Source organism: Oncorhynchus mykiss, chromosome 7, assembly GCF_013265735.2.
Source record: "Oncorhynchus mykiss isolate Arlee chromosome 7, USDA_OmykA_1.1, whole genome shotgun sequence".
Taxonomy (NCBI): Eukaryota; Metazoa; Chordata; class Actinopteri; order Salmoniformes; family Salmonidae; genus Oncorhynchus; species Oncorhynchus mykiss.
In genome coordinates this window covers 31,631,469-31,651,763 of record NC_048571.1, presented here as the reverse complement: position 1 = coordinate 31,651,763, position 20,295 = coordinate 31,631,469, and the positions used below count along the sequence as shown (strand labels likewise).

The window sequence follows — 20,295 nt, the reverse complement described above, 5'->3', positions numbered from 1 at the left end:
CAAAGCATGCTGGTAGTCGACTGATCCGATTTAATCCTGTTCGGCAGCTCAGAGATTAGACTCTGCCTCGAGGTGTACCTGAGAGATGCTGAGGGTTTCATCAATAACGCTAACTGTTTACTTTGACCCTGTTCAACAAGAAGCCCATGTTTGGTCAAGTGTCATCCAGATGGGGAGCGGTTAACAGTAGAGGTAGAATATATAGCAAGGAGAGGAGAAGGGAGGTGTTTGCCCAACAGGGAATATTGAAATGTACTGTTAAAATATACTGTAGGTTATATCAGACTTTTTTGTAAACTAGACAGTCTAAGGATCAGTGGGTTCCTTTAAATAAATACAAACTATTTTCTCTATTAGTTTCTCTACTTTTATCACACATTGTAGCTCTTAGCATGACTAGAAGCCACTACAGTGCCTTGCGAAAGTATTCGGACCCCTTGAACTTTGCGACCTTTTGCCACATTTCAGGCTTCAAAACATAAAGATATAAAACTGTATTTTTTTGTGAAGAATCAACAACAAGTGGGACACAATCATGAAGTGGAACGACATTTATTGGATATTTCACACTTTTTTAACAAATCAAAAACTGAAAAATTGGGCGTGCAAAATTATTCATCCCCTTTACTTTCAGTGCAGCAAACTCTCTCCAGAAGTTCAGTGAGGATCTCTGTTGACCTAAATGACTAATGATGATAAATACAATCCACCTGTGTGTAATCAAGTCTCCGTATAAATGCACCTGCACTGTGATAGTCTCAGAGGTCCGTTAAAAGCGCAGAGAGCATCATGAAGAACAAGGAACACACCAGGCAGGTCCGAGATACTGTTGTGAAGAAGTTTAAAGCCAGATTTGGATACAAAAAGATTTCCCAAGCTTTAAACATCCCAAGGAGCACTGTGCAAGCGATAATATTGAAATGGAAGGAGTATCAGACCACTGCAAATCTACCAAGACCTGGCCGTCCCTCTAAACTTTCAGCTCATACAAGGAGAAGGCTGATCAGAGATGCAGCCAAGAGGCCCATGATCACTCTGGATGAACTGCAGAGATCTACAGCTGAGGTGGGAGACTCTGTCCATAGGACAACAATCAGTCGTATATTGCACAAATCTGGCCTTTATGGAAGAGTGGCAAGAAGAAAGCCATTTCTTAAAGATATCCATAAAAAGTGTCATTTAAAGTTTGCCACAAGCCACCTGGGAGACACACCAAACATGTGGAAGAAGGTGCTCTGGTCAGATGAAACCAAAATTGAACTTTTTGGCAACAATGCAAAACGTTATGTTTGGCGTAAAAGCATCACAGCTGAACACACCATCCCCACTGTCAAACATGGTGGTGGCAGCATCATGGTTTGGGCCTGCTTTTCTTCAGCAGGGACAGGGAAGATGGTTAAAATTGATGGGAAGATGGATGGCGCCAAATACAGGACCATTCTGGAAGAATGGAGTCTGCAAAAGACCTGAGACTGGGACGGAGATTTGTCTTCCAACAAGACAATGATCCAAAACATAAAGCAAAATCTACAATGGAATGGTTCAAAAATAAACATATCCAGGTGTTAGAATGGCCAAGTCAAAGTCCAGACCTGAATCCAATCGAGAATCTGTGGAAAGAACTGAAAACTGCTGTTCACAAATGCTCTCCATCCAAACTCACTGAGCTCGAGCTGTTTTGCAAGGAGGAATGGGAAAAAATGTCAGTCTCTCGATGTGCAAAACTGATAGAGACATACCCCAAGCGACTTACACCTGTAATCGCAGCAAAAGGTGGCGCTACAAAGTATTAACTTAAGGGGGCTGAATAATTTTGCACGCCCAATTTTTCAGTTTTTGATTTGTTAAAAAAGTTTGAAATATCCAATAAATGTCGTTCCACTTCATGATTGTGTCCCACTTGTTGTTGATTCTTCACAAAAAAATACAGTTGTATATCTTTATGTTTGAAGCCTGAAATGTGGCAAAAGGTCGCAAAGTTCAAGGGGGCCGAATACTTTCGCAAGGCACTGTACATCACCGGATTCCTGCCGTAAGCTCTGGTCCTTTGCCTCGGATCATCACAGCTAGCTAGCTACTACCGAGTGGCTATAGTGACTAACGCCATTGTCCCGAAGCTAGCACCAGTTAGCCTCGAGCCAGGCGTATCTCCCGGCTAGCAAACAAAATTACTCCAGCTACAATACCTCTTTTGCCAATTCGCCTGGAACCTTTGTCAACACGGAGACCCGCCGATCCATCACGACTGGTCTGCCGACGTAATTCCGTCTGATGTGCCCTCAACCGGCCTTTGTTGGACGTCAGTGAAGACGCTTCTGCTAGCCCTGGCCTGTTAACTTTAGGAACGCCGTGCTACCGCTTTCTAGCGTCGTAATGACTACCTAACGGCATCCCTGTTTCATATTTTGCTGTTCCCTGGACCCTATGATCACCTGGCTACATAGCTGATGCCTGCTGGACTGTTCATTAATGACGGTACTCCATTTTTGTTAATCTGTCGGCCCCAGCCTCGAACTCAGGCCCTGTGTGTAGTTAACTGACCCTCTCTACCCATTCATTGCCATTTTACCTGTTGTTAGCTGATAGTTTTAGCTGATTAGCTGTTGTTGTCTTACCCGTTGTTGTCTTAGCTAGCTCTACAAATCAACACCTGTGATTGCTTTATTACTCGCTTTAGGTCTCTCTCTAATGTCAATATGCCTTGTATACTTTTGTTTAGGGTAGTTATCATTGTTTTCTTTTACTGCGGAGCACCTAGCCCCACTCAACATGCCTCAGATATCTTTTTTGTCCCACCTCCCACACATGCAATGACCTCACCTAGCATAACTAGTGCCTCCAGAGATGTGATCTCTCTTATCGTCACTCAATGCCTGGGTTTACCTCCACTGTGCCCGCACCCCACCATACCTCTGTCTGTACATTATGCCCTGAATCTATTCTACCACGCCCAGAAATCTGATCCATCTTGCCCTGCCTTTCCAAAGTCTTCAAAGGCTAAGTTAACAAACAGATCACTGACCATTTCGAATCCCACCGTACCTTCTCCGCTGTGCAATCTGGTTTCCGAGCAGGTCACGGGTGCACCTCAGCCACACTCAAGGTACTAAATGATACCATAACTGCCATCGATAAAAGACAGTATGGTGCAGCCGTCTTCATCGACCTGGCCAAGGTTTTCGACTCTGTCATTCACGGTATTCTTATCAGCAGACTCAACAGCCTTGCTTTCTCTAATTACTGCCTCGCCTGGTTCACCAACTACTTCTCAGATAGATTTTAGTGTGTCAAATTGGAGGACCTGTTGTCCGGACCTCTGGCAGTCTCTGTGTTGGTACCACAGGGTTCAATTCTTGGGCCGACTCTTTTCTCTGTATATATCAAGGATGTCGCTCTTGCTGCGGGTGATTCCTTGATCCATCTCTATGCAGACGACACCATTCTGTATACATCTGGCCATTATTTGGACACTGTGTTAACAAACCTCCAAATGAGCTTCAAGGCCATACAACACTTCTTCCGTGGCCTCAAACTGCTCTTAAACGCTAGTAAAACTAAATGCATGCTCTTCAACAGATTGCTGCTCGCACACGCCCGCCCGACTAGCATCACTACTCTGGGCGGTTCTGATTTAGAATATGTGGACAACTACAAATACCTAGGTGTCTGGCTAGACTGTACACTCTCCTTCCAGACTCATTTTAAACATCTCCAATCCAAGATTAAATCTAGAATCGGCATCCTATTTCGCAACAAAGCCTCCTTCACTCACGCTGCCAAACATACCCTAGTAAAATTGACTATCCTAACAATCCTCGAATTCGGCGATGTAATTTACAAAATAGCCTCCAACACTCTACTCAGCAAACAGGATGCAGTCTATCACAGTTCCATCCATTTTGTCACCAAAGCCCCATATACCACCCACCACTGCGACCTGTATGCTCACGTCGGCTGGCCCTCTGGCTATTCGTCACCAGACCCACTGGCTCCAGGTCATCTATAAGTCTTTACTAGGAAAAGCTCCGCCGTATATCAGCTCACTGGTCACCATAACAACATGGAGCACACGCTCCAGCAGGTATACAGTTGAAGTCGGAGGTTTACATACACCTTGGCCAAATACATTTAAACTCAGTTTTCACAATTCCTGTCATTTAATCCTAGTACAAATTAACTGTCTTTGGTCAGTTAGGATCACCACTTTATTTTAAGAATATGAAATGTCAGAATAATAGTAGAGAATGATTTATTACAGATTTGATTACTTTCATCACATTCCCAGTGGGTCAAAAGTTTACATAAACTCAATTAGTATTTGGTAGCATTGCTTTTAAATTGTTTAACTTGGGTCAAACCTTTCGGGTAGCCTTCCACAAGCTTCCCAAAATAAGTTGGGTGAATTTGGCCCATTCCTCCTGACAGAGATGGTGTAACTGAGTCAGGTATGTAGGCCTCCTTGCTCGCACATGCTTTTCAGTTCTGCCCACACATTTTCTATGGGATTGAGGTCAGGGATGTGATGGCCACTCCAATACCTTCACTTTGTTGTCCTTAAGCCATTTTGCCACAACTTTGGAGGTATGCTTGGGGTCATTGTCCCTTTGGAAGACCCATTTGCGACCAAGCTGTAACTTCCTGACTGATGTCTTGAGATGTTGCTTCAATATATCCACATACTTGTTCTGCCTCATGAAGCCATCTATTTTGTGAAGTGCACCAGTCCCTCCTGCAGCAAAGCACCCCCAAAACATGATGCTGCCACCCCCTTGCTTCACAGTTGGGACGGTGTTCTTCGGCTTGCAAGCCTCACCCTTTTTCCTCCAAACATAACGATGGTCATTATGGCCAAACAGTTATATTTCTGTTTCAGCAGACCAGAGGACATTTCTCCAAAAAGTACAATTTTTGTCACCATGTGTAGTTGTAATCCGTAGTCTGGCTTTTTTATGGCAGTTTCAGAGCAGTGCCATCTTCCTTGCTGAGTGGCCTTTCAGGTTATGTCGATATAGGACTCATTTTACTGTGGATATAGATACTTTTGTACCTGTTTCCTGCAGCATCTTCACAAGGTCCTTTGCTGTTGTTCTGGGATTGATTTGCACCAAAGTACATTCATCTTCCTGAGCGGTATGATGGCTACATTGTCCCACTATTGTTTGTACAGATGAACATGGTACCTTCAGGCATTTTTAAATTGCTCCCAAGGATGAACCAGACTTGTGGAGGTCTACAAGTTTTTTTCTGAAGTCTTGGCTGATTTATTTTGGTTTTCCCATGATATCAAGCAAAGGGGCAATGAGTATGTAGGTAGATATGATATACATCCAGAGGTACACCTCCAAATGTCAATTAGGTACACCTCCATTATGTCAATTAGCCTATCAGAAGCTTCTAAAGCCATGACATTATTTTCTGGAATTTTCCAAGCTGTTTAAAGCACAGTCAAATAGTGTATGTAATGTCTGACCCACTGGAATTGTGATACAGTGAATTTTAAGTGAAATAATCTGTCTGTAAACAATTGTTGGAAAAATGAAAAATAAAATGTAAATAAACATAAATTACAAGCTATTAATCATAATATCTCGTAATTATACCCGAGTTACATCATACAGTTGACAATATCAAGAGTTTCATAACCTCACTCTGTATGCTATGGATATTTTATCAATGCTTCCTAAGAGTTCTATTTTTTTTACATTGATGCCAGGTGCAAAAAAGCACCCAGTAAACATTGGGGAAGTGAGTCAAGGGAATTCTAATCGTCAGTATTCAGTCAATACATCAGAGGATTTCTAAGGCAACGACTTCAAGGCAACCTCTGAAGATACTTCAATGTTACGTGCCGGGAATGAATGCCAGTTATATGAGTGACTTGCAAAGAGCCTACGCTTTGACAGACGTGCACACACACATGAAGCCCAACTTGAAGGGAATCAACTATCGGCGAGCTGTCAAGAGTGTTGGATACATCTGTGTTCTTTTTAATGGAAATTAACAACTGGGACAATTACTATTCAGGGAGCACTTCTTGGCAAGGCACCTTCTGACAGTGTTACACATGATCCAAAACACACTCTGGTGAGTGACAGTTTGTGTAATAAAATGCTCTACAATCATATACCTCAGATGAGGTTGTGTTGTTGACCCAGTCATTGGGCAATAGTGTGGTATTGGTTCATGTTTGAAGCAGGTTGCATCAAGTAAAGCCCTCTCGATTGCTTTTCCTGGAGAGAGAGGATATAATTGTAATGACAATGAATATCAAATTATCTTGATTGACCCAACGGCAACATGGGAGCTGCGGTCCACTTTGAAAACCTACTATCAATAACAACCACAGCACTCCATTGCAATTAAATATAAACCATCCGGTCAGCAAGCATCTCTGAAATTCCCCCAGGGATGTATCAAATGTGCTTTGTTCCCAATAAATAAGCAATATTTTTTTAACTTAAGAGCTGTTCCTACTTAAAACAATTGAAACGCTACAGCAAGGGACTATTCTGGACAAGAGGAAAATAAAATAAAATAATAAAAGAAGAAATGGAACAGCTGCCTACAATCAAAAGTGTTCACCGTTCTCCTCGCAGTTCCATAAATTGTCATAGGTAATCGGGCAGCGTGAATGGCTGGGAGGGAGAGCTTAGTAATGATTAACATTTTCGTTAGATACTGTGTGGATGTTTGAGTAGAAGCCTGGTTGGCACGGGTTGGAGGAAAATCATCTTTCCATCAAAACTTCTACTCAAATTATCCTTTTAAATGTCTCAAAATAAGAGGCGAGGAGGGGAAATAGAAGATATTCCGAATTTTCCAGACAGAGAAGATGACAATCTCTTATACAGAGTGACTGTTCAAGTTTGCAGAGTGAAACTTTCCAAAAAAGCATATTTTGGGTCCAACAATTAACTGTGGATCACTCTTGGCAGACTTATCATGTGAAATGAAGATACCTACCGTAATTTCTCAGTGGTTTTTCAAAAAATGTAATGAGATATGAAGCATTTGTACAAGCATGCAGTAAGATGGACAGTTTCCATTACAAGCTCATGTAATTAAAACACTTTTACTAATAGAAAATGTATCATAATTCCTGTTGGCTATCAGCATATGACAGGCTATTTCATTTTAGAGAAAGTTTTCATTTAAAAGCCTTCACTTGTAAGAAGTGTCTCGCCAGCAACATCTAAACCCTTAATAAAAAAAGTATTCATGTCATTGGGGCAATATGCTACTCTTGTATCGCATTAGGAGCCTTGGGTTCTCTAACAATATGACATAATACTGTAGACAGCACTGTTTTCAAAGACTGCGGTATAATTAAAACAACTTGTCGGAGGGTTGAAAATGTCGTTCACTTATGGGAAAAAATCTGATAATTTCAAAGGGTATAAGCCAGTATTAACTGCGAGACCTTTTGTTTGCAAAGGAGTAGCGCATGTTTAATAATAATAATAATAATAAATGGGACTTCTATAGCACTTTTCAATGACCCAAAGTCGCTTTACAATTGTAGAAACTAAGACAACACCAGACAAACAGCAGGAAACAAGGAGAAGGCTTAAAGATGCCATCAACGTGGTGAATGTTACACGTTTTTTTAAGAAACAGATCTAAATCAAAGTTGACATTTTATAGCTATGGATTCATCTTCTATGGTATAATGGCGTTTGCAACAATTTGATGTGCATTCAGTCACCTACTGTGTGGATGAATAATAAGGATCCCAAAAAAGGAAATAATGTGGGTGAAAATAAATCAAAAATCAAACTATCAAAAAATAAATAAACTAAACAAATTCAACCTGCTTTTCTGTGAAAAACGCATTCTAATCAGGTTCAACACCAGCTCAAAAGACTCCTGAAAGGGTGGTACATGTCCTATCAAAAATAGTCCTTGCAGTGCTTCTGCCGGGAGGACTTGGAGCCCCAAAAAAACTTATGCTGTAGATAATTGTATTTATTTATTTTATTTAACTAGGCAAGCCAGTTAAAGAACAAATTATTATTTACAAAGACAGCCTACCCCGGCCAAACCCTAACGACACTGGGCCAATTGTGTGCCACCCTATGGGACTCCAATGTGTAATTCTGTGTTGTTGTACGTGTCGCACTGCTTTGCTTCATCTTGGCCAGGTCGCAGTTGTAAATGAGAACTTGTTTTCAACTAGCTTACCTGGTTAAATAAAGGTGAAAAAAACAAAACAAAAAATCCCATTCACGGCTGGTTGTGTCACGATCGTCGTAGTGAGGACACCAAAGCGCAGCGTGATTAGAATGCATACTTTTTAATGAATGACGAAGAACACTTAACAAACTATATAAAACAACAAACCGAACGTGAAGCTATATAATGCTCATTCTAGCCCGGCCAATGCGAGGAGCTGGAAGATCGCGCACCGGGCTAGAAATGCGCACTGGAGACACGGTGCGCATCTCTGCATAACACGGTGCCTGACCAGTTACACGCTCCCCACGGTAAGCAGGAGGAGTTGGCTCAGGTCTCCTACCTGACTTAGCCAATCTCCTCGTATGCCCACCCCGATTTGTTTTATTGGGGCTGCCTCTCGGGCTTCCGTGCTAGCCGTGTACCCTTATATCTTCGCCGTTCCTCCATTCTCCTGTATCTCTCCTCGCACTGTTCCAAAGAATCCCATGCAGGCTCTGGCACTCTCCCTGAATCGATCGACCAACTCAATCTCCTCCCAGGTTGTTAACCATTCGTCCTTCTCCCGGGTCCATTTCTCCATTAAGCACTGTTCGTCCCAATCACGCTGCTTGGTCCTTTTAAGGTGGGTTATTCTGTCACGATCGTCGTAGTGAGGAGACCAAAGCGCAGCGTGATTAGAATACATACTTTTTAAAGAATGACGAAGAACACTTAACAAACTATATAAAACAACAAACCGAACGTGAAGCTATATAATACTAGTGCAGACACAGGCAACTAGACATAGACAATAACCCACCAAATACCCAAAGCAGATGGCTGCCTAAATATGGTTCCCAATCAGAGACAACATAAACACCTGTCTCTAATTGAGAACCAATCTAGGCAACCATAGACATATATAAACACCTAGATGATAAACAACCCCATAAACCTACAAAACCCATAGACAGTACAAAAACACACACATCACCCATGTCACACCCTGACCTAACCAAAACAATGAAGAAAACAAAGAATACTCAGGTCAGGGCATGACAGGTTGTGATACAGCCTGGAATAGAAACAGGGTCTGTAGTGACGCCTCTAGCCCTAAGATGCAATGCCTTAGACTGCTGCACCACTCTGGAGGCCATGCCTCCTGAGTTGATGTCCAGCTACTTGGACTTCTTAGACACTTGTGCTGTACAAATAATCACTGTGGCTATAAATGCGACACAATCCACTTTCTTCACAACGAGTGTGTCTAGATCACCTGATTGACTTGAAACACAATGCATCTACCTCCAGATCTTCAAAACTGTTGCCTCTTGCCCCTTCGAATCTCTTCACCACCTCCACATAGGAAATCTGCTGCACAGCCCTGATCCTTGACACCTCGACATCTTTCACCCTAACAGGACACTCAAGGAAGTCCGGAGTATAATCCCCCCACAATTGCAACATTTTCCATTGACAGATTCTTCAATACTATAATTCTCTCATCTGCAAACATAACCAAATTATCCTTTACAATTCCCACCCTAATGGTTTGGACACAAATGCTCTCACCGCATACCTCACATGTAAAAGTTTCACATATTCAGGTAGAGTCTCCTCAAACAACAATAATATCAATAGGCTTTTCTCCTTTCTTCCATTTACCATCCGGGTCTGGCGACGTGACGTGCACTGACTACTCCTGGGGTTTTCTGACTAAGGTACTGGTCATCTATATCCAGCAAGACCCCAGCTACGGTGCATTCGGAAAGTATTCAGACCCCTTCCCTTTTTCCACATTTTGTTACGTTACAGAAACGTACAGAGAGATCCGTGGTGAAAATCTGCTTCAGAGCACTCAGGACGTCAGACTGGGGCGAAGGTTCACCTTCCAACTGCACAACGACCCTATGCACACAGCCAAGACAACGCAAGCGTGGCTTTGGGACACGTTTCTGAATGTCCTTGAGTGGCCCAGACAGAGCCTGGACTTGAACCCGATCGAACGTCTCTTGAGAGACCTGAAAATAGCTGTGCAGCAGCGCTCCCTATCCAACCTGACAGAACTTGAGAGGATCTGCAGAGAAAAATGGGAGAAACTCCCCAAATACAGATGTGCCAAGCTGGTAGCGTCATACCCAAGGCTGTAATCGCTCCCAAAGTTGCTTCAAAAAAGTACTGAGTAAAGGGTCTGAATACTTATGTAAACATTTTTTTATTTTAATAAATATGCAAACATTTCTAAAAATGTGTTTTTGCTTTGTCATTATAGAGTATTGTGTGTAGATTGATAAGGGGAAAAAACAATTTAATCAATTTTAGAATAAGGCTGTAACGTAACAAAATGTGAAGACATTCAAGAAGTCTGAATACTTTGGAATGTACTGTATAACTCCTTTGGCTGGCGCTCTGATAATCAGAACATGTTACTTCTGGCATGGACAATTTTTCCAGATCCAGTGCACACTTCTTCTGTTCTTTATCGAAACAATTAACCAAAACAAGGCCTCTTCTAGTCACTTTGATCGAATCCACCTTTACCATTGTTTTTTTCACAGTCCTCGATATTACAAATTAATCTTCTTGTCCAAAAAACACAGTCCAATAAGAAATGCATTATTGTACCGGTCCTTCTCTTCTAGTACAACTTTTGCTTGTTTTTTTCCATTCTTTGATTTCACTATTTTCCATTCATTGTCACACACTTCACTTGCCGCACTTTCAGATTCAAGCACAGTCGCCATTTCCTCTCCCTGCAGTGTTTCCTGCGACCAGGTCCAAAAGCTGTTAACTGTGTCATTTCTACCTACGGTTTCCGTGACGCGGATACTTTGTACCGCAAGTTTGTGTCCCAGTATCCCATTAAAAAGCTTAGCTAATCACTAGAGACAGAATCACTAGATCATTTATTCTGGTATTGCCCCTATGTAGCTTGTTTCTGGTAACAGGTTCAGGAATGGTTAAAAATCACAACATTCACTTAAAATGTACCTTACAAATAGCAGCGTTGGGCGATTTGGAAAGCCATAGTCTGCCAATAAATTATATAATAATACTCGTAGAAAAGGTTTTCATCTTTAGCTCATAATGTTTGTACAGTACCCATCAAAAGTTAGGAGACACCTACTAATTCCAGGATTTTTCTTAATTTGTACTATTTTCTACATTGTACAATAACAGCGAAGACATAAAAACTATGAAGTAACACATATGCAATCATGTAGTAACCAAAAAAGTCTTATACAAATCAAAATATATTTTATATTTGAGATTCTTCAAAGTAGCCACCCAGCTTTGCAAACTCTTGGCATTCTCTCAACCAGATTCATGAGGTAGTCACCTGGAATGCATTGCAATTAACAGGCGTGCCTTGTGATATGCATACGCGATATGCAACTGTTCAGGGAAGCCAGGAACCAATACACGCAGTCAGTCAGTAAAGCAAAGGCCAGCTTCTTCAGGCAGAAATTTGCATCCTGTAGCTCGAACTCCAAAAAGTTCTGGGACACTGTGAAGTCCATGCAGAACAAGAGCACCTCCTCCCAGCTGCCCACTGCACTGAGGCTAGGTAACACGGTCACCACCGATAAATCCATGATTATCGAAAACTTCAACAAGCATTTCTCAACGGCTGGCCATGCCTTCCTCCTGGCTACTCCAACCTCGGCTAACAGCTCCGACCCCCCCCCCCCCCCCTCCCCCCCGCAGCTACTCGCCCAAGCCTCTCCAGGTTCTCCTTTACCCAAATCCAGATAGCAGATGTTCTGAAAGAGCTGCAAAACCTGGACCCATACAAATCAGCTGGGCTTGACAATCTGGACCCTCTATTTCTGAAACTATCCGCCGCCATTGTCGCAACCCCTATTACCAGCCTCTTCAACCTCTCTTTCATATCGTCTGAGATCCCCAAGGATTGGAAAGCTGCCGCAGTCATCCCCCTCTTCAAAGGGGGAGACACCCTGGACCCAAACTGTTACAGACCTATATCCATCCTGCCCTGCCTATCTAAGGTCTTCGAAAGCCAAGTCAACCAACAGGTCACTGACCATCTCGAATCCCACCGTACCTTCTCCGCTGTGCAATCTGGTTTCTGAGCCGGTTACGGGTGCACCTCAGCCACGCTCAAGGTACTAAACGATATCATAACCGCCATCGATAAAAGACAGTACTCTGCAGCCGTCTTCATCGACCTTGCCAAGGCTTTCGACTCTGTCATCACCATATCCTTATCGTCAGACTCAGTAGCCTCGGTTTTTCTGATGACTGCCTTGCCTGGTTCACCAACTACTTTGCAGACAGAGTTCAGTGTGTCAAATCGGAGGGCATGCTGTCCGGTCCTCTGGCAGTCTCTATGGGGGTGCCACAGGGTTCAATTCTCGGGCGACTCTTTTTTCTGTATATATCAATGATGTTGCTCTTGCTGCGGGCAATTCCCTGATCCACCTCTACGCAGACGACACCATTCTGTATACTTCCGGCCCGTCCTTGCTATCTAACCTCCAAACGAGCTTCAATGCCATGCAACACTCCTTCCGTGGCCTCCAACTGCTCTTAAACGCTAGTAAAACCAAATGCATGCTTTTCAACCGTTCGCTGCCTGCACCCGCACGCCCGACTAGCATCACCACCCTGGATGGTTCCGACCTAGAATATGTGGACATCTATAAGTACCTAGGTGTCTGGCTAGACTGTAAACTCTCCTTCCAGACTCATATCAAACATCTCCAATCTAAAACCAAATCTAGAGTCGGCTTTCTATTCCGCAACAAAGCCTCCTTCACTCACGCCGCCAAACTTACCCTAGTAAAACTGACTATCCTACCGATCCTCGACTTCGGCGATGTCATCTACAAAATAGCTTCCAACACTCTACTCAGCAAACTGGATGCAGTTTATCACAGTGCCATCCGTTTTGTTACTAAAGCACCTATTACCACCCACCACTGCGACCTGTATGCTCTAGTCGGCTGGCCCTCGCTACATATTCGTCGCCAGACCCACTGGCTCCAGGTCATCTACAAGTCCATGCTAGGTAAAGCTCCGCCTTATCTCAGTTCACTGGTCACGATGGCAACACCCACCCGTAGCACGCGCTCCAGCAGGTGTATCTCACTGATCATCCCTAAAGCCAACACCTCATTTGGCCGCCTTTCGTTCCAGTTCTCTGCTGCCTGTGACTGGAACAAATTGCAAAAATCGCTGAAGTTGGAGACTTTTATCTCCCTCACCAATTTCAAACATCTGCTATCTGAGCAGCTAACCGTTCGCTGCAGCTGTACATAGTCTATCGGTAAATAGCCCACCCAATTTTACCTACCTCATCCCCATACTGTTTTTATTTATTTACTTTTCTGCTCTTTTGCACACCAATATCTCTACCTGTACATGACCATCTGATAATTTATCACTCCAGTGTTAATCTGCAAAATTGTAATTATTTGCCTACCTCCTTTTTCTACTGTGTTATTGACTTGTTAATTGTTTACTCCATGTGTAACTCTGTGTTGTCTGTTCACACTGCTATGCTTTATCTTGGCCAGGTCGCAGTTGCAAATGAGAACTTGTTCTCAACTAGCCAACCTGGTTAAATAAAGGTGAAATAAAACAAATAAAAAAATAAACATGAAGGTCAGTCAAGGCTAGCCTGGCTCGAAGTCTCCATCCCCCTGCCCGAGGCAGTCCCATCCATCTCCCCCTCTTCCTTCCCAATCATATTCCATCACAACCTTCATTGTGGGCAGCTCAATGGTGGGAGATGTTGGCCTGCCTACGGTCTGGAAACCCGTATCCAACACTCCCTCCTGCCCAAGGTTCTGGCCAACTACTTTAATATTAACAACTTCGTAACTCTTAGTTTTTAACGACCTCCGTGTTATGCAATCTGAGGAAAGGAGGGAGGACTACAAAATTATTTTAGCTTGTACAGGGAATAGAATAATTATTTCTGGCCCCTTCCGTGCTTTCAAAGGGGTGCAAAATGTTTCAGCCGCCTTGTTGCCCTAAACACGTACCTGAAGAAACTTGCCAACAACAGGAATGTCTCGTTTTGTGACAATTTTGATTTGATGTGGGAGCAACCAGCACTTTTTAAGAGAGACGAGATTCACACTAACCACAGGAGTTCTAGGATTTATTTGGGTCTGGTAGTGCTCCAGTCCTCCCTGTCATAATTAGCAACAGAGGACATGGAGAGCATACTATGTCCCATAGTACGGTTAACATTTTACTGCAGTGGGATAAATCAGGGTCAGACAGAGTGTTTTTGGGTTGTCTAAAACATATCCACTTTGAAACAAAAGTATAGACCTCACACACATGATTAAGCGCTTAAATACCATGTCAGATATAGAGTTTAAATGTATGCAAGTTTGAGTTTGCATCCTAATATTACACGTTATATACATTGCAGAGCACTGAAATGTAACAAAACTGTTTGACATTGAAACACCAGATTTCTGGCTGTTTTTTTGACAGGTTTATTCATTATGAAAAATATTAATAACACTCCACCCACGAGGCCACTAGAGGGAGATTTGGGTATTTGACTGCAGGTTAGGGCTACTGTAAGTAACCTAGTTTATTTTCCTTCTAACTTCCCTCAATAACTCTGTAATACCTTGTCATCCTCTCTAAATAATAAATTGTTCATTGATCTCTAAATAATAAGTTGTTCATATGCAATTATTTAATTATTTACAATGGCATTGATATTTTCATGCTAACTAAGACTTGGCTTAAACCTGAGGATTTTAGTTCTCCACAAGAAACAGCCCATCTTGTATATTTTAGTGTAGAATTCTCTGCTTTCTTTGGTTACACCAAAATATGGCAGGGTTATTATTCTTGGAGATCTGTGGGTTGCCCAAGCTATGCACCAGCAGGGGAGTTTCTTAACCTGTTAGAATCCTTTAACTTTGTGCTACATGCCACAGGGCCTACACACAACAAAGGCCATACTCTTGATCTTCTACTGTTCTATGGTCTGAATAGTAATAACTTGGAAACTATTGATGTGTGTCTCTGACCATCTTCATTGTTTTTAAAATGCTTTCTCCTCCTCCTAAAAATGCGTCTGTCACCACTCGCTCTCGCATCATTAGCTCCACAACTGCTAGTAGACTTACACATGCTTTTCTATCCGGCACCACTGACCCTGTTAGTTGCCTTCACAATAAAGATTTGGTGAACAGTTTAAATTATATATGTCAGGCTACTTTAGACACAGTGGCACCAGTTAAAACCAATAATAAATTGTCTGTTAGTGTCTCAACCTGGTTAAATTAGCACACTTGTGCTTTAAAAATTTAACTTAGAAAGGCTAAATGTAAACGGAAGACCTGCAAACTTTTTGATTTGAACCTTTATTTAACTAGGCAAGTCAGTTAAGAACAAATTCTTATTTACAATGACAGCCCAAAGGGGAACAGTGGGTTAACTGCCTTGTTCAGTGGCAGAATGACAGATTTTTACCTTGTCAGCTCAGGGATTCGATCCAGCAACCTTTCGGTGACTGGCGCAATGCTCTAACGACCAGGCTTTTATGAGATAATGAAGGACCTGATGAGTAATTTCAATGTTACTGTTAAAAATGCAAAAGTAAATCACTTCTCTACCCTGATCTCTGAGGATTCCCACAACTCAAAAATTCAGTTTGAGACAATTGAGCATGTTGTTAGTGCCCCACGCTTAACAGTGACAGGCTCGCATCCCCTGATCTCTGCTAACTGTTTTTACAATTATTTACAGAAAATATAGAAATGATTCGATCCCAGAATGACAGTAGCTGGCACCATACTAGCATTTCTGGTCAGGAGGGACTTGAGGCAACTACTCTGAGACCGTCTACTACTTCCTTTTGCTCCTTTCAGGAGCATTTTAGTCCCTCCTTGATACTATTGCTCACATGAAGACCTCCTCTTGCCCCTTGGACGTGGTCCCTACTAGACTACTGAAAGATGTAATGCCTACTGTTGACCCAAACTTTCTATCTATTGTAAATATTTCCCTGAACAGCCAACTTTAAAACTAGTCTGGTCGAATCTGTCCTTAAAAAACCCAACCTCGCTTTATTGAAAGTCAGTAATGACCTTGTGTTGGCTGTCAAGGCCTTTGAATGCTCGATTCTATTTTTTGGGGATCTCAGTTTGACACTATTGATCATATTATCCTTCCGTTGACTGGCTGGAGAGGTGGGTGGGAATCTCTGGCTGGTTCAGGTCATATTTATGTGGCAGACATTTCTCAGTGAGCATGAGTGGTTCAGTATCGTCCCCAGCACCTATTCACTATGGTGTCCCTCGGGGGTCAATTCTGGGCCCGATCATATTTTTCCAGTGTATGCTACCCCTTGGTGACATCATCCGCAATCATAACACACAGTTTCACTGCTATGCTGCAGTCGCCTAAGACGTGGATGTCGATAAAGGCAGGCCCCCGCACCTCTCTGGTTGGGTTAAATGTGGAAGACACGTTTCAGTTGAAGGCATTCAGTTGTACAACTGACTAGGTATCTCCCTTTCTATTTACCAATCATACCCAGTGACCAATCTAGTGTAGCTGCCCTTCACTAGTGTCTTGCTGACATCAGATATTAGATGTCTGACAATTTTCTCCAGCTTAATAATGAAAAGATCAGAGGTTGTTGTATTTTTTCCCCTCACCTTGCTAGAATTCCGATTGTAGATAAGTGTGGTCATTTGTTAACAAATGCAAAGCCTACAGCCAGAATCCTTGGTGTCTTCTTTGACCCTGACCTAAACCTCGAGCTGCAAGTAAAAAAGGTTGTCCAGTCTTGCATTTATCATCTAAGAAATAAAGTTGAAGACAAGTCTTTTATCTCAGTCCATGATCTGAAGAAATGTATAGATGCTTTTATTTCCTCAAACCTAGATCACTGTAACTCTTTGTATACCTATCTCAGCCAGAAATCACTCCATTGCTTACAGTTAGTTCAAAATGATTGGCTTTTCACAGGCACCAGGAAATGTAACCATGTAACCACTTTTTCAGCTTCTCTGCACTGGCTAGCAGTCACTTTTAGAATAAACAAAACATTTGTATTAATCACGTTTAAGGCTAGGCTTGGATAAGCCCCATCCTATATCTTAAGATATTTTACATCCTTAAGAGCCAGGATGCAGCATAAGATCCTCTGGCAGGGCACTGTTGACTATTCCAGGTCTAAAATGGAAGGAGACTGGCCATTTGCTACTAGACTTTGGAATAGTCTGCCAGAGGATATCAGGCATGCAGATTCACCTTTTTATGTGCCTCCTGAAGATACACTTACAGTAAAAATACGATTTGAATGCATGATTTGAATTAGGTATCTTTAAAAAAAAAAATTGTATTCATCCTTCCACTTGTTTTTGTTAGTACTTTTATTTAATTTTATTATTTTATGATGTGAAGCAGTTTGTTATTTGTATTGAAAAGCACAATACAAATAAAGTTCTTATAAAGAAGGGAAAAGAGTGTGATGTGTAAGTGTATGAGTGAGCGAGCAGGTTTTCTGTGTGTGTGGGAGAGAGTCAGGGGAGCTTAGGGGTTGGCCAAGGTGAAGAGGTGGGGCTTTAGGAAGGACTGAAAGATGGTGATGGACTCAGATTCACGGATGGCTGGAAGGAGGGAGTTCCAGAGCCTTGGAGTAACCCTGAAGAAGGCCCTGTCGCTGAAGGTGGTGAAAGGCTTTGTAGGTCAGAAGGAGGATCAGAAGGTAGGCCATCATTCTAAATAACAATTTGTTATTAACTGACTTGCCTAGTTAAATAATGGTTAGATAAATACAAAAATATATATAAAAAGGAGACAGCGGCGTTCACAGAGGGCGGGGTGATGTGATGCCAGGAATTAGTGTGGGTGAGAAGTCGTTAGGAGCTTATGGAGGGAGCTTGCGTTGATGCCGGAAAGTAGTGAGTTGCAGTAGTCCAGACGAGAGGTGACGAATGCGTGGATGAGGGCTTCAGCAGGAGGATGGAAGAAGGAGGACCTGACTTTGACAGTGTTGCAGAGGTGGAATAATGACAATTTTTAACAGTTTGTCGGATGTGGTGGTCAAAGGATAGGGTAGAGTCCAGAATGGGGGCAAGGTTGCGTGTGTATGGGGAGGAAGAGACAATGGTGTCAATCAATGGTGAGGGTGATGTAGCCAACTTTGCTAAGTGTGGTTTTGGGGCCTATGAGATGCCCTCTACACACATACCCTCCAGTCTGGTGATGTCAAAGGCGGCCTCAGGTCAAGCAAGTCTACCATGAGAACAGGAGACTCCTGAGCTCTGAAAAGGCTTGAGCAAATCCACCAAACACCCTTGTCTAGCTCAGTATCTGTGTCACTTCGGTACTCACAAGCGATGATGTTGCCATATCGGTTCTTGTTGCGGTTCTCATCCTTCTTGGCAGTCTCCCATGGGGCCGCCTGTCCTTCCGTCAGACCCTGAAATCACATCATACACTATCAAACATTGCTGCAGGCCAGAGTGTGTACACAAACCTGCACACACACACACACACACACACACACACACACACACACACACACACACACACACACACACACACACACACACACACACACACACACACACACACGCACGCACACAGTGAAAATAACAACCTTGCTGTCAAAATAACAACTTACTTGAGAACATACAGTAAAACCATTCTATAGTATAAAACCGCTAACATTGGAGGAACCAGTATGCAAAAGGGTTGTACAATGTAAAACAATGATTACTGACATAACTTTGTTATGATACAGTGAAATGTAGCATAACAAGATGAAAGTTTTACGTGTTAAAAAACAAAAGTCAATACTACTTGAAAGGTACCATTCCTCCAGCCACAAACTCTCTCTGTTTGAAATGTTTTGATTTGTTGACTCAAAGAACTTGTTGATGAAAAGAGTCTTGCTCATCATGTATTGTTCACTTTTCACTAATGGACCATGTTAGGACTCGCTTGCTAACCATATACTGTATATTGAATACCTCATTAATAGGCATATCAGTATATCATAGGAGGCTGGTGGGAGGAGATGTAGGATGACAGGCACATTGTAATGGCTGGAATGGAATACAGTGCATTCAGAAAGTATTCAGACCACTTGACTTTTTCCACATTTTGTTACGTTACAGTATTATTCGAAATTGATTAAATATTTTTTTGCCTCATCAATCTACACACAATAACCCATAATGACAAAGCGAAAATAGGTTTTTAGAATTTTTAGCAAATGTATTAAAAAAACAAAAAACAGATACCTTATTTACATAGGTATTTAGACCCTTTGCTATGAGACTCGAAATTGAGGTCAGGTGCATCCTGTTTCCATTCATCATCCATTGAGATGTTTCTACAACTTGATTGAGTCCACCTGTGGTAAATTAAATTCATTGGACATGATTTGGAAAGGCACACAACTGTCTATATAATGTCACACAGTTGACAGTGCATGGCATAGCAAAAACAAAGCCTTGAGGTCTAAGGAATTGGCCGTAGAGCTCCGAGACAGGATTATGTGGATGCACAGATCTGGGGAAGGGTACCAAAACATATCTGTAACATTGAAGGTAACCAAGAACACAGTGGCCTCCATCATTCTTAAATGGAAGAACTTTGGAACCACCAAAGGCTCTTCCGAGAGCTAGCCACCCGAACAAGCAGAACAATCGGGGGAAAAGGGCCAAGATCAGGGAGGTGACCAAGAGCTCCAGAGTTCTTCCGTGGAGATGGGAGAACCTTCCAGAAGGACAACCATCTTCGCATCACTCCACCAATCCAGCATTTATGGTAGAGTGGACAGAAGGAAGCCACTCATCAGTAAAAGACACATGACAGCCCACTTGGAGTTTGCCAAAAGGCACCTAAAGGACTCTCAGACCAAGGTACAAGGTAATTGAGGTAGATACAGTTGAAGTCGGAAGTTTAAATACACTTAGGTTGGAGTCATTAAAACTTGTTTGTCAACCACTCCACACATTTCTTGTTAACAAACTATAGTTTTGGCAATTCGGTTAGGACATCTACTTTGTGGATAACACAAGTCATTTTTCCAACAATTGTTTACAGACAGATTATTTCACTTATAATTCACTGTATCACAGTTCCAGTGGGTTAGAAGTTTACATGCACTAAGTTGACTGT

At 42.3% G+C, this 20,295-nt stretch overlaps 1 protein-coding gene across 5 annotated transcripts in view; it reads right to left on the bottom strand.

The window, feature by feature from the left end:
- The window catches only part of LOC110527653 (receptor-type tyrosine-protein phosphatase T), a 511,724-nt gene that overhangs the window by 64,464 nt on the left and 426,965 nt on the right, over positions 1-20,295 (bottom strand). For all 5 annotated transcript variants that reach the window (XM_021609068.2, XM_036983141.1, XM_036983142.1 and 2 more), the window contains one exon: positions 18,499-18,586. In XM_021609068.2, coding sequence (XP_021464743.2) covers positions 18,499-18,586 — 88 coding nt within the window. The remainder of the gene's footprint in view (positions 1-18,498; positions 18,587-20,295) is intronic.